We start from the raw sequence: 14920 nt of genomic DNA on the forward strand, positions 1-14920 counted from the left end.
GGGGCAATGTTATAGTTTAATCACATTACTTCATACCTTTTTTATACATAAACGTACTGTGCCGGTCTTTGCAACTGCTAACTGGCATTACACTTTGTTACAAAATCTGTTATCTTCCAATAACTCCCAAGTCCCTCTCGTTTAAAGATTGCTCTAACTCAACCCCATTAAGAATATAAGTTGTATAAATATAAAACCGAACTAGGCGCATCCAGCATGACCGTACTCCCATGCAGGTTCAGCTACAAACAAGGACCACAAAACTACCTGCAACTTTGAGGCCACTGGATGGAGGGACAGCAGGAAAGAATTCCTGTCTAAAGCTTTCATTGCTACCTATAGCTTCATTAATAATCAGTGGCACAATGCAAACTATCTGTGAGCTCCCAACTGTCCCGCATGTTTTGGGATTGTCAGAGTTGAGTATAACTTATAAAATGCAAACATTTGATTTGATTTATACATTTTTTTGTTTAAATACTACATGATTATATTGATTAAAATGTGTTTTGAGCAAGAGTAAACCATCTTTATAAAAGCCAAGTTATGATATAAAAAACAGGAAAAAATTTTTTAAAAGCATAGGAAAGTCAAAATTAAACTTGCATGATTCAGACAGAGCATATCCTACACTAGTAGGAGCTATTTGCTGATTGGTGCTTGCACATATTTGTCTCTTGTGATTTATTGTAGAATTGTTTTTTATTGGTCATCTTATTTACATGACCTATACCATGTGACAGTTTCTAGATGTCTACCTGATTGGGAACTAGTAGTCTAAAACTACTGGTTTGAGAACTACTGCATTTACACTGTGATTGGTCGCTCTTATCATGTGATCAATTTTTTTGCCGAATATAATTCTTGGTTTAGGAATATCATACCTTTAATATATGTACAAATAATTATAGATTGTAAAATATTTAACTAGTAGGAATTTTAATTTTGTTTTATTCTTTTGACTGGTTTTAATTCCAGATTGATTAATCACTATCATAGTCTTCCATGCTGAATAGTAGAATATACTGCTTATTTGTAAACATTTTCCCTGCACAGGTGTCATCAATGCAGGGATTGGGTAGATGGTGTTAATTTACCATATAATATGCAAGATGGTTGAAATAGGTTTATAGCTCTTATTAAAGTGATTTTAACTGCTCTTGAAAAAGGCAGCTGTGTCTGCCGAAACCAGTTGAGCTTTTTTATTCATACTTTGATCGTTTTATTGGATTTTATTAAAGCTGGAAATCACTGTAATCAATGCTTCCGGTGTTTTCTTCAAGTATTCCTGTGAGTATGTTCGTTTTAATGCAGACTGTTTGCTAAGCTATATTGGACTATTGTTGGCCTTTTCTTTTGAGGTTTTCTGCTGAGACCTGAGGTGGTAAAAAGAGGTTTGGCAAGTTCCTAGTGAAAGATCTAAAAAAACAGTTACATGCCTCTGATTCGATGCCTGAAACTGACTGACAGTGATAATATACACAGGCACACTACTTATTGTAAAAAGTGGAAATAAGAAGGGCGACTCCTAGTGCAGAGCAATATGGCAGAAATACGCCGTATTTGAAACCCAGGTGTAAAGGTACTCACAATTTGAAGCGCACACGATAGAGCAAGTATCACCTACTGGGTATATTACAGTGGCCCAGTGCACATATTGATCTCAAAGGCGTATGCAAAAGTTCCCAATGTGTCCTTTGTTGATAGACGTTGTTTGCCATATTAAAACAGGAGACTCAAGATGTTTTTTAAAAAAAGTAAAAAACTTTATATGATATAGATTTAAAAATTAAGATAACAATAGATGGTGGTGAAATATATAAAAACAATCAAATATTACACGCTACGCGTTTCTCGCGTTAACCACGCCGTTTCCTCATGGTTAATGCCGAGAAACAAGGAACGTGTAATACTTGATTGTTTTTATATATTTCACCACCATCTATTGTTATCTTGATTTTTAAATCTATATCATATAAAGTTTTTTACTTTTTTTAAAAAACATCTTAAATAAATAAATGTATTAACCTCTAATCTGCTGCTCCCGACATCGCTGACGGTAATAAAAGTTATTAACCCCTATTCCACCGCTCCCCAACATCGCCGACACTATAATAAAGTTATTAACCCCTATTTCACCGCTTTCCAACATCACCCACACTATAAAGTTATTAACCCCTATTCCACCACTCCCCGACATCGCCGCCACTAATAAAAGCTATTATACCCTAACCCCTAATCCGCCGCTCCCCGACATAGCCACCACTATAATAAAGTTATTAACCCCTAAACCTCTGGCCTCCCACATCGCCGCCACTAAATAAACCTATTAACCCCTAAACCTCCGGCCTCCCACATCGCCGCCACTAAATAAACCTATTAACCCCTAAACCTCCGGCCTCCAACATCGCAAAACACTAAATAAACCTATTAACCCCTATTACTACCAATTAAAAAATCTGAATTACAATTTTTTTTTTAAATTTTAAAATTTACTTTATTAAAGTATGATGCAATACATAAATGCAGAAAGCTGTTCACCATGAACAGAGATAAAAGCAAAGTGTTACATGACATAGTTAACAGGAAACAAACAGTGTCTTGCCAACAATAGTAGGATTATTTAGGATTTTATCTGACGACAGCTGTTGCTGCAAGTGGAGTAAGTTCCATTCTGTCCATAATTCTGTCAACAAGAGTCCACGGTGATAACATTATAACCAGTAGGAGGAAATGGCATTATGTAGCATAAACAATATTAATAGTGAATATAACATAAAATATCAGTTACTAGATCAAGTTAACATTTGGTCTAGAGAAAAGTCTGTATTTGAGCTCTGCGACATGAGGGGGCGTTGGGGAGAGTCCTAATTATTGGGAAGGAGGGGTAATATTATAAGGGTCTGATTTTAGTACTAGGAACTTCAAATGCTGAGAGGTTTCCATATTTCCAGTATATTCTTGTGTATGTCTAGCTGTCCCACCTTCAGATAGTGATATCTTTCCAGCCCAAGGAGGTCAGAGACCTGGGCTCTCCAGTCCTCCTTGGTTGGGGGGGGGGGGGTGGGATTAGGAGTTTAGCCCTGTTAATCATAGTTGTTAGTGATTTTTTAGCAGTGTCTTTAATTTTTGGTAATGAATGAAACAGCAGTAGTTCTGGGCTAAGTGGGATTACAGTGTCCAAAATCCCCGACATGGAGCGTGTGATCTCCTCCCAGACACCACCCAAATTTGGGCAATCCCACCAGATATGTAGGATAGTGCCATGCCCCCCACAGTCCCTCCAAGACTTTCCGCTAGTTTGTTTGTATATTTTTTTGAGTCTATCCGGCGTGAGGTACCATCTTGTGAGAAATTTGAGATTCATCTCTTGAATCCTGGCTGAGGTTGAGGAATGTTTGTGGTCGAGATAGATTTTTTGCCATTGTTTCATATCAAGATTACTGTTTAGGTCTCTGTGCCATTTTTGGGTATATGATGGTGTGAAGGAGTTATTTATCAAAAGTTTGTTAAGGATGGAGATAGTGTGTCTGGGTGGGGTTTGCAATGTGCACAATGATTCAAAAGGTGTGAGGGGCGTATTATATTGTGCTTGGGGTTTAGAGTGCTGAAGTAATGTTGAAAGCGTACAGCATTATACCGCGGGGCCAGTTCCAATATGTTTAATTTGGTTAGGTCTGTAATGGATAGAAGTTTGCCGTCTTTAATTATTATTTGGATAGTGCATTCCCGTATGTGCTGTCTGTATAGGCAATCGTCCTGAAGCGTTAGTAAGGGGACTTCTGGGTTGTGTTTTATGGGTGTCATTGGTGAGGGTGTGAAGTATCTTGTCCCATTGTTGGAAGAATTCTCAGAGTATTGGATAGTTCTGTATTTTTGGTGTACGTTGCTGGTAGGGGATCCACGCCATGGTTCCGACATTGCAGGGATTCAAGACATCTGCATCTATCTGGACCCATGTTTTTTGTTAAGAATTGTGGCGCCACTCTATTAATCTTTGTAATAAAATGGCAGATTTGTATATGTGCAGATTTGGAACGCCCAATCCTCCAGCCTCCCTTGATAGATACATTGTATTTTTGGGGATTCAAGGTTTATTATTTTGCCATATAAATTGTTCCATGGAGGCTTGTAGTTTCATTAAGTATGTGTGTGGTAGGGGGATGGGGAGCGCTTGTAGTATATATAATATTCTTGGGAGTATATTCATTTTTATTATGCTTATGCGTCCCAACCATGAAAGTGGCTTGCTTTTCCAAGAGGATAGATCTTGGGTGATCTCCCTCAGGAGGGGTTGGTAATTATATTCAAATAAGTTAATATTGTTTTCTGTGAGATAGATCCCCAAATATTTAATCTTTTGTGTTTGGATCCTGAGGGGACATGTCAAGCTAAATTGGTTCATAGTTTCTCTCGGCGTGGAAATGTTTAAGAGTTCTGTAGGTTTAGATGAAAATTTTAAATTTTGCCAAATCTTTCAAACTCTAGAGTCAGGGCCTGAAAGGAGTGAATGATATTTGTGAGGGATAACAGAATGTCTTCCGCGTACATTGATAATTTGTGTTCTTTGTTATGTATTTGGATGCCTTGGATATTTTTGTTGTCTCTGATTTTTTGTGCTAGGGGTTCCAGGGATATCGCGAACAGTATAGGGGACAAAAGGGCAACCTTGTCTAGTTCCATTTCTGATGGGGAATGAGTTTGAAAATATGCCATTGACGCTGATTTGTGCAGTTGGGTTGGAGTATAAGTAAAATATTCGATTAATGAATTTTTGGCTAAAGCGCTTTTGTTGTAGCGTTGATTTGAGAAATTGCCAGCTCACTCTATCGAACGCTTTTTCTGCGTCGGTGGATACTAATACTAATGGGGTATTTGTGTTTTGAGCAAAGGAAGTTAGTTGTAAAAATTTTAGGGTGTTGTCCCTTGCCTACCTCTCAGGAATAAAGCCCACTTGGTCAGGGGCTATTAATTTAGTCAAGTACTTGTTAATGCGATTAGCTAAAATTTTCCCATATAATTTGATGTCGATGTTTAGGAGGGATATGGGGCGAAAGTTTTCAGGGATGTTCTGAGTTTTCCCTGGCTTTGGCAGAACCACAATGTGGGCTGTTAATATCATGTTTGGAAAACCGTTTGTTTCCACCAAAGTGTTAAACAAATCGGTGAGTCTGGGGGATAGAATATTGGAATATGTCTTATAATACTTGGCACTAAATCCGTCCGGGCCTGGACTCTTGCCTGAGGGAAGATCTTTGATTACTCTGGACCTCCTCTACAGTTATTGGAGCATCCAATGAGTCTGATTCGGTTGGGTCTAGGTGTTTAGATTCGCAAAATAGTCTAAGTGGGAAGGGCAAGCAGTGTCATCACCCGGCTCCGCCACTCGTTGTGTTATGGGGGGTTTTAGGTTATAAAGAGAGGCGTAGTATGTGCGGAAAGTTTCTGCTATCGCTTTACTATCTGCCTTTATCTCTCCTTGGGAATCAATAATAGAATGTATATGTGATCTGAGTCTCTTACTCTGAAGCAGATGAGCTAAGGGGTTACCCGGCTTGTTGTTGCATTCAAAGTATTGCTGTTTTAGTTTGTATGCGATTTTTTGATCTTCGCTTATGAGGTGTTGTTTGAGCTTAGTTCTCGCGCGTTGTAGTGAGGTGTTAATAATTGCGTCTTTAGATTTTGATTTATGTTGTTGTTCTAGAGCGATTATTTTTTTGACTAGTCTATCATATGTGGCCCGTGTATTTTTTGCAAGATTAACTTTTGCCTTAATGAGTTCCCCTCTCATCACGCACTTGTGCGCCTCCCAGAGAGTAGTGCTCTTCAGATCTGGAGAAGAATTCAGTGTAAAATATTCATTTAAGGATCTATCAAATTTCACTTTGATCAGGGGGTAGCTCAGTAATAAGTCGTCTAAGCGCCAACAAAATTGATTGGTTGGTTTTTCCGGCCAATCTAGGGTGAATTGAACCGGAGCATGATCAGACCATGTGATTGGTAAGATTTTGGAGGATTTTACCAAGGCCAAGCCCATCTGATCAATAAATAAATAATCAATGAGGGAGTATGAGTTATGTGGGTTTGAATAGAAAGTTAAAATGTTTGTGTTAAGTTGATTAATCCTCCAAATATCATGGATGCACATCCCCTGTAGCAATGCGTTAATGGTTTTGAGGTTCCTTTTGGGGATGGAAGAAGAGACTCCAGAGGTGTCTAATTTTGGGTCTAAAGGCGTATTAAGGTCTCCTCCAATTATCAGAATCCCTCTCATACAGAGAATTTTTTCTATTGCTTTTTTTAAATAGATGTGTTGATTTGTGTTTGGGAGGTAAAGGTTAACTAATGTGACTGGTTTGCTGTATAGAGTTCCCACCAGTATTAGCAGTCAGCCCTCTGTATCTCTCCATCTTTTGTAGCTGAAAAAGGATATTTTGTCTGATTAGGATCCCAACTCTGTTTTTTTTTTTTTTGATGGGCTGAAGAAAAATAGACTGATGGGAATAGTTTATTATGCCATTTAGGTTCTTTGGATTTTTTAAAGTGGGTTTCTTGCATGAATGCTATATCACTGTGTTGTCTGTGCAAATCTCTGGATACTATGGATCGTTTTCCTGGTGTGTTTAGACCTTTTACATTTAGAGTTAGGAATTGTAAATTCCTCATGGTGGAGGGTGGGGAATAGGAATGAGATAGGTGGATGGGTATGAGACGGGTTGTGGTTTATAACTGTTATCAAAGGTAGATAAGGGTATGGGATGTCGCATTGCAGGATTGTTTGTGGTGTCTTAGGCAACCACAAATGGGGTAGTGGGGAGGGTCTTATATGGGGAGGGGAATAAGGATTGTGTCGAATGACACTTGTACCTGCTAAAGTCACTAAAGCGCTTGACTGCGGTGTGGCATGTGGTACTCAGGTGGAGGGTGTGTATCCATTTTGCAATGTAATTAGGATGTTTGCAAATTATTATTTTTTTTATTTATTTTTTTATTTTATCCTTTTGTTATAGATATTACTTAAATCAGTATCAAAACTATAAAGTGAAGTAACCTATTAAAAAAAAAAAAAAAAACATAGTGCGTACAATATTGTGGGTGTACAACTCAGAGGTCCTATGCCTCCAATGGTAAGAATTTGAACATGAATATGCATACATGACAGATAAACAACATAAGATACAGTTGGCTCTCTGTAAATTATATACTCATCTGTCCATAGCCACAGAGGGCCTCAGCAGGAGGGGTGTTGCTTGTAGATGGAACTTGAGTTGCTCTGTCCCCCTTCCCAGGCTGGTTTTTCATTCTTCAAAGGGGTGTTGGAGTTTGTAGATGCATCAAGTCGGTTTGGAGTGGAATGTCCAGGCCAAATGATTTGTTGATGCTGCTCAAGTCCTCTAGAGAATGGTATATTAAAGTCTCTCCATTTCTGGTAGCGATTATGCTAACTGGGAACCCCTAGCGATAAGGGATCTTGTGCTCTCTGAAGACTTCTGTAATAAATTTGAGGTCTTTACGTTTTTGGAGAGTGGTGGGGCTGATGTCGGGGAATATTTGTATAGGACATCTGGCGTGTGTGATGGGTGCTTTTGCCCTGGCGTTTTTTAGGATCTCCTCCTTGTCTAGATAATTCAGGAATAGAATTATAACATCTCTTGGAGGAGCTTTTGGGGAAGGTTTGGGACATAAAGCCAGGATCCAGGATCATATCTGGTGCAGTTGTTGTGCCTTTTAATGAGCGGAATAAGCTTTGTAGGCAACCATTATGGGCCGATGGAGCTATGGATTCCGGTATGCCCTAACCCTAATGTTATTGCGCCTATTACGATTGTCCAGGTCCTCCACTTTGTCAAGTAGGAAAGAGATGGTTTTGTTGTGATCCTGTAGTTTCTTGGTTGAGTATGAAACATCTTCGCCCATTGAGGCTTGAATTTCCTCTAAATTAGAGATTTTTGCCTTGACCTGGTTAATGTCTCTTAAAGGGACAGTCTAGGGCAAAATAAACTTTAATGATTCAGATAGAGCATGTAATTTTAAACAATTTTCCAATTTACTTTTATCACCAATTTTGCTTTGTTCTCTTGGTATTCTTAGTTGAAAGCTTAATCTAGGAGGTTCATATGCTAATTTCTTAGACCTTGAAGGCCACCTCTTTTCAGAATGCATTTTAACAGTTTTTTCACCACTAGAGGGTGTTAGTTCATGTATTTCATATAGATAACACTGTGGTTGTGCATGTGAAGTTATCTGGGAGCAGGCACCGATTGGCTAAACTGTAAGTCTGTCAAAAGAACTGAAATAAAGAGTTAGTTTGCAGAGGCTTAGATACAAGATAATCACAGAGGTTAAAAGTATATTAATATAACTGTTGGTTATGCAAAACTGGAGAATGGGTAATAAAGGGATTATCTATCTTTTAAAACAATAACAATTCTGGTGTAGACTGTCCCTTTAAGTTCCCCGAATAAGCCTTTAACCTCTTTGATAACCTCTTTAATGTCATCCTTGGAGGATAGGTTCTTTAAATCTTCTCTGGTGATGATAGGATTGGGTTGGGAATCTTGCATTTGTGTAGCTATTTGCGTATCCTGTGGGTCTGGGTTTTCTTTTCCAGAAAATTCCTGTGGCTTTAAAAATTGGTTTATTGTTGCAGGTTTCTGTGATTTTTCCATTTTGGCGGTTTTTTTTGCAAGGCATCCCAATGTGCAGTGATATGTAGGAGTAGCCACAGAGGGGCTTTTATGTGAAAGGATGAGAGTGGGATATTGAACTATGTATTTATTAGTCTTGTGGTTGGTAGCCCAGTTATTGTACTGTTTTTTGAGAACTTTGTGTAGATTCTTTTGGTGAAGCTCAGTGATTATTTTAGTTTAAATCTTGGAAGAGGTTAGCTTTCCTGTGTTAAACGTTGTTCTACAGCGCCTGGGTAGTGGTTTATTTCACCAGGTTTCTCAGTTTTTGAATTTTACTGTGTCCACAAGTCCTTTGTAGAAATGCGAGTAAGGTTTCTTATCTATTTTGAATCGCACATGGCCTGGCTCACTCTAAGCTTAGATCTTATTATTTTTACTATACTTTTTATTCTTTGCTTTTTTGGTTTATTAGGAAAGTGTTCTGTGCGTAGCCCTGTGTAGAGATAGATTTGTACACAGTCAAATGGTGTGGGACGGGCCTTTGCTAGGCGGGAAGGTAAGACCTTTGTTTATATTAGTAACTAGGCTCTCCTGTGTCCCCTGAATAAGGCCATTATATGTTTACTTTAGATTCCTCGGCCTGATCTCTCCCCTGTTATGGCCCCTGAGGCTGTTACTTACAGGTACGTTGTTTGTAGTCCCTCTCTAGGGGCACACTGTGCTTTTTGCAGAGTTTGCGGACGGTGTCCCTGTTGGTCTGTGCTATTACAGCAGCGGAAGCGCCTCTCCGTGTGCCGGTGTGAGACTTGCGACTCAAGCACGCCCCGCGGTGCTCCCTGATGCTTGTGGTCAGTGGGAGTTGAGGCCTCTTCCGCTGTCACGCTATGTTGTACACCCGGTGGTGTGTTCTGTAGAGCGTGTCCGGGGCCGCCTCAGAGAGCTTGTGTAAGCGGAGCCATCCGACCGGAGAGGATCCAGAAGAGTACTGGCTTCTTGTTAGAGTGTTAGGCTAACTTTTGGAGAGGATTTTATCGTTTTTTCACCAGGTTGTCTGCATTGCAAGGAATGGATACCACAGAGCTTTTTTATTTTGCGGCCATTGCCCTGCATGGCTTAGCTCCGCCCCTAAATTACAATTTTTTAAAAACCTAACACTACGAAAAATATTAAAGAAATCTAAACTTACAAAAAATAATAAACACTAAATTACAAAAAATAAAAAACACTAAGCTTACAAAAAATAATAAACGAAATGATCAAAATTAAAAACAAAATTACACATAATCTAATAGCCCTATAAAAATAAAAACACCTGCTAGCCTACAATAAACTACCAATAGCCCTTAAAGGGATAGAACATACAAATTTAAACAACTTTCCAATTTAATTCTATTATCAAATTTCCTTAATTCTCTTGTTATCCATTGCTGAAGGGACAGCATTGCACTACTGACAGGAAGCTGAAAATATCTATTTAGCCAATCACAAGAGACAAATGTGTGCAGGCACCAATTAGCAGCAGCTCCCACTAGTGTATGATATGTGCGTATTCATTTTTTTAACAAGGGATACTTGGAGAACGAAGCACATTTGAAAATAGAAGTGAATTTAAAAGTGTCTTAAAATGACATGCTCTATCTGAATCATGCAAGTTTAATTTTGACTTTCCTATCCCTTTAAAGGGCCTTATGTAGGGCACTGTCCTAAGTTAAACAGCTCTTTTACCTTTAAAAAAATACAAAGTCCCCCCAACAGTAAAATCCACCACCCAACAAAACCCCCAAAATAAAAAACCTAACTCTAAAAAAAAAAAAAAAAAAAAAAAAGCTACCCATTGCCCCTAAAGGGGAATTTGTATGGGCATTGCCATTAACCCCTTAATGACCACAGCACTTTTCCATTTTCTGTCCATTTGGGACCAAGGCTATTTTTACATTTTTGCAGTGTTTGTGTTTAGCTGTAATTTTCCTCTTACTCTTTTACTGTACCCACACATATTATATACAGTTTTTCTCGCCATTAAATGGACTTTCTAAAGATACCATTATTTTCATCATATCTTATTATTTACTATAAAAAAAAATATAAAATATGAGGAAAAAATTGAAAAAAACACACTTTTTCTAACTTTGTCCCCCAAAATCTGTTACACATATACAACCACCAAAAAACACACATGCTAAATAGTTTCTAAATTTTGTCCAGAGTTTAGAAATACCCAATGTTTACATGTTCTTTGCTTTTTTTTGCAAGTTATAGGGCAATAAATATAAGTAGCACTTTGCTATTTCCAAACCACTTTTTTTCAAAATTAGCGCTAGTTACATTAGAACACTGATATCTTTCAGGAATCCCTGAATATCCATTAACATGTAGATATGTTTTTTTAGAAGACATCCCAAAGTATTGATCTAGGCCCATTTTGGTATATTTCATGCCACCATTTCACCACCAAATGCGATCAAATAAAAAAAATTGTTCACTTTTTCACAAATTTTTTCACAAACTTTAGGATTCTTACTGAAATTATTTACAAACAGCTTGTGCAATTATGGCATAAATGGTAGTACATTTTTCTCTGGAATCCCCTTTGTTCAGAAATAGCAGACATATATGGCTTTGACGTTGCTTTTTGGTAATTAGAAGGCCGCTAAATGCCACTGCGCACCATGCGTGTATTATGCCCAGCAGGGAAGGGGTTAATAAGGGAGCATGTAGGGAGCTTTTTGGGGTAATTTTAGCTTTAGTGTAGTAGACAACCCAAAGTATTGATCTAGGCCCATTTTGGTATATTTCATGCCACCATTTCACCGCCAAATGCGATCAAATAAAGAAAAACGTTACATTTTTCAAAATTTTAGATTTCTCACTGAAATCATTTACAAACATTTTGTGCAATTATGGCACAAATGGTTGTAAATGCTTCTCTGGGGTCTCCTTTGTTCAAAAATAGCAGACATATATGGATTTGGTGTTGCTTTTTGGTAATTAGAAGGCCGCTAAATGCCACTGCGCACAACACGTGAATTATGCCCAGCAATGAAGGGGTTAATTAGGTAGCTTGTAGGGAGTTTGCAGGGTTAATTTTAGCTTTAGTGTAGAGATCAGCTTCCCACCTGACACATCAGACCCCCTGATCCCTCCCAAAGAGCTCTCTTTCCTCCCCCACCCCAAAAATTGTCCCGCCATCTTAAGTACTGGCAGAAAGTCTGCCAGTACTAAAATAAAAGGTATCCTTTTTTTTATATAGCATATTTACATATGCTGCTGTGTAAGATTCCCCCCCTTAGCCCCCAACCTCCCTGATCCCCCCCAAAACAGCTCTCTAACCCTCCCCCTCTGCCTTATTGGGGGCCATCTTGGGTACTGGCAGCTGTCTGCCAGTACCCAGTTTGCATATAAAAATGTTTTTATTTTTTTTTATTTTTGGTTTTTCTGCAGTGTAGCTTCCCCCCCCCCAAGACTAATCCCCCACCCCCTCCCAGATCCCTTAGATGACTTTTATCAGGGATTTTATCCCTCCTTTCTCCCCATAATAAAAAACTGTTTCTGTAGTGTAAGTGGTTCCCACCCGCTCCCTCCCCGTGCACGCGCCCGCCCAGCACCCCCCCGATCCCGCCCCCCTCTCTGACTAAGAAGCCATCGATGGCCGCCCACCCACCTCCCACTTCAGCTCCCACCCACCAACGAATGCGGCCATCGATTTCCGGTGCAGAGAGGGCCACAGAGTGGCTCTCTCTGCACCGGAGGGGTAAAATTTTTTATTGCAGGATGCCTCAATATCGAGGCATCCTGCAATAACCGGAAAACAGCTGTTAGTGATCAGGATCGCTTCCAGCTGCTTTCCAAACCGAGGACGTGCAGGGTACGTCCTTGGTCGTTAAGTGACTTTTTTTAAGAGGACGTACCCTGCACGTCCTCAGTCATTAAGGGGTTAAAATGGCATTCAGCTCTTTTACAAAATCTCAAAGCCCTAATCTAAAAAAACAAAAAAACAACTAACACTAACCCAAGAATATCTAATCACGGTTCCTGAAGTCCGGACATCCATCTTCATCCAGGCGGTGAGAAGTCTTCCTACAGACGGCGACACCTTCATCCATCTCGGGGACCTCTTCTATCTTTATCCCAGCAGCGCGGAGTGGAGCCATCCTGGAAGCCGATCCTATCCTGCGTGGAGCATCCTCTTTATACGGTCACCGCCGTACACTTAAAGGGACACTGTACCCAAAATTTTTCTTTTGTGATTCAGATAGAGCATGAATTTTTAAGCAACTTTCTAATTTACTCCTATTTTCAAATTTTCTTTATTCTCTTGGTATCTTTATTTTAAATGCAAGAATCTAAGTTTAGATGCCGGCCCATTTTGGTGAACAACCTGGGTTGTCCTTGCTGATTGGTGGAAAAAATCCATCCACCAATCAAAAAGTGCTGTCCAGAGTTCTTAATCCAAAAAAGCTTAGATGGCTTGTATTTCAAATAAAGATAGCAAGAGAACGAAGAAAAATTGATAATAGGAGTAAATTAGAAAGTTGCTTAAAATTGCATGCTCTATCTGAATCATGAAAGAAAATTTTTTTGTTCAGTGTCCCTTTAAGTTGAATGCAAGGTAGCCGTTTCAAAATGGCGTACCTTGCATTTCTATTGGCTGATTTGATTCTTCAAATTCAAATCAGCCAATAGGATGAGAGCTACTGAAATCCTATTTGCTTTTTTATTTTTATAGGGCGATTAGATTAGGTGTAATTGTTTTTATTTTTTAACATTCCGTTTATTTTTTTTTGTAAGCTTAGTGTTTTTTATTTTTTGTAATTTAGTGTTAATTATTTTTTGCAATTTTAGATTTTTTATTTTTTTTCAGAGTGTTAGGTTTTTTTAAAATTTGTAATTTAGATTTTTTTAATTTGTAGTATTTTTTTATTTTAATAGAATAGTTATGTTAGGTTAATTTATAGTTTAATGTTAGGTTTATTTTTATTTCACAGGTAAGTTTTTATTTATTTAAATATAGTTATATTGTAATTTTAATTTAAAGTTTGGGGGGTGTTAGAATTAGGGGTTAATAGTTTAATTTAGTGTTTTGCGATGTGGGGGGCGGTGGTTTAGGGGTTAAAAGGTTTATTTAGTGGCGGCGATGTGGGAGGCCGGAGGTTTAGGGGTTAATAAACTTTATTATAGTGGCGGCAATGTTGGGGAGCGGCGGATTAGGGGTTAATATATTTAAATAGTGTTGGCGATTTGGGTGGGCATCAAATTAGGGGTTATTAGGTTTATTTAATAGTCGTGATGTGGGTGTGCGGCAGATTAGGGGTTAATACATTTTGAATAGTGTTTGCGATGTAGGAGGGGGCGGTTTAGGGGTTAATAGGTAGTTTATGGGTGTTAGTGTACTTTGTAACATTTTAGTTAAGAGTTTTGTGAAATATTTTTGTTTTCCAAAATCTATAACTACTGCTCTCAGATGGTGGTATGGATCGTGTCGGTATAGGCTGCAACGCAAGCATTTTAGCCTGAACGCACAACCTGTAATACCGGCGCTATGAAAATCCCACACAAAAATATCATTTTTTGAGTGGGGAATGGACTTTGCGTTACAGACTAAAATGCTTGCGGTATAGCTATACCAACACGACTCGTAATATGCGTTCCTGGCCATTCTGCTAGAATGGCCTTTTTTTCTGCGTTAAAAGCCGTACTGTAACAGTTAAAAGCCGTACTGTAACATTTGTAATCTAGCTGATCGTTTGTTATAATCTTTGTATTGGTTTATGCCCTTTATTTGAGGTAACATAGCTATTGATTGGCTGTTAACTTTGTTATATTTGCTCTGGTTTTTATGTTGTATATGCCTGATGAAACTGCGGTTCCTTCCCGAGAAACGTGTTGCATGCTGGGGGTTGGCTATTGAACCCTCCAGTGTTACATTTGTACATTGTGTTTATTGAAAAAGAAGAACACAGAGGCGCCCAATGGCCTAATACCACAAAACCAAGGTAGAAATAGGATTGTAAGAAATATACTTAAAAACTGCACCCTAGGGTGCAGGAAAGCATACTGGAACCTCACAGTTGCACAGCAAACTGAATAGATGCAGCCGGATATCCAGGAGTGATTTCTTGCCTGTGGGATCCACAGTGTTCCTAAAGGAGGGAATATAGAGCCAACATAGCCCAGCACAGATTTAAACAAAAATGTGTGTATATAGAGATTAGGCACACTTACATATTTCAAAGCACCTCCAGGTGCAATAACCACAGGCTGGGGCTTCTCAGCCGCCCAGCTGACTGATT

The 14920-nt window shown here is 38.8% G+C and overlaps 1 protein-coding gene across 2 annotated transcripts in view; it reads right to left on the bottom strand.

Annotated features, from left to right (window-relative positions):
- The window catches only part of GPR176 (G protein-coupled receptor 176), a 101804-nt gene that overhangs the window by 48831 nt on the left and 38053 nt on the right, over positions 1-14920 (bottom strand). The window contains exon 2 of one of the 2 annotated variants that reach the window (XM_053697983.1): positions 2924-2960. The exons of the other annotated variant lie outside the window; for it this stretch is intronic. Coding sequence (XP_053553958.1) covers positions 2924-2960 — 37 coding nt within the window. The remainder of the gene's footprint in view (positions 1-2923; positions 2961-14920) is intronic. 2 annotated transcript variants of the gene reach the window in all.

This window comes from Bombina bombina, chromosome 1, assembly GCF_027579735.1.
Source record: "Bombina bombina isolate aBomBom1 chromosome 1, aBomBom1.pri, whole genome shotgun sequence".
In the NCBI taxonomy this organism is placed as follows: Eukaryota; Metazoa; Chordata; class Amphibia; order Anura; family Bombinatoridae; genus Bombina; species Bombina bombina.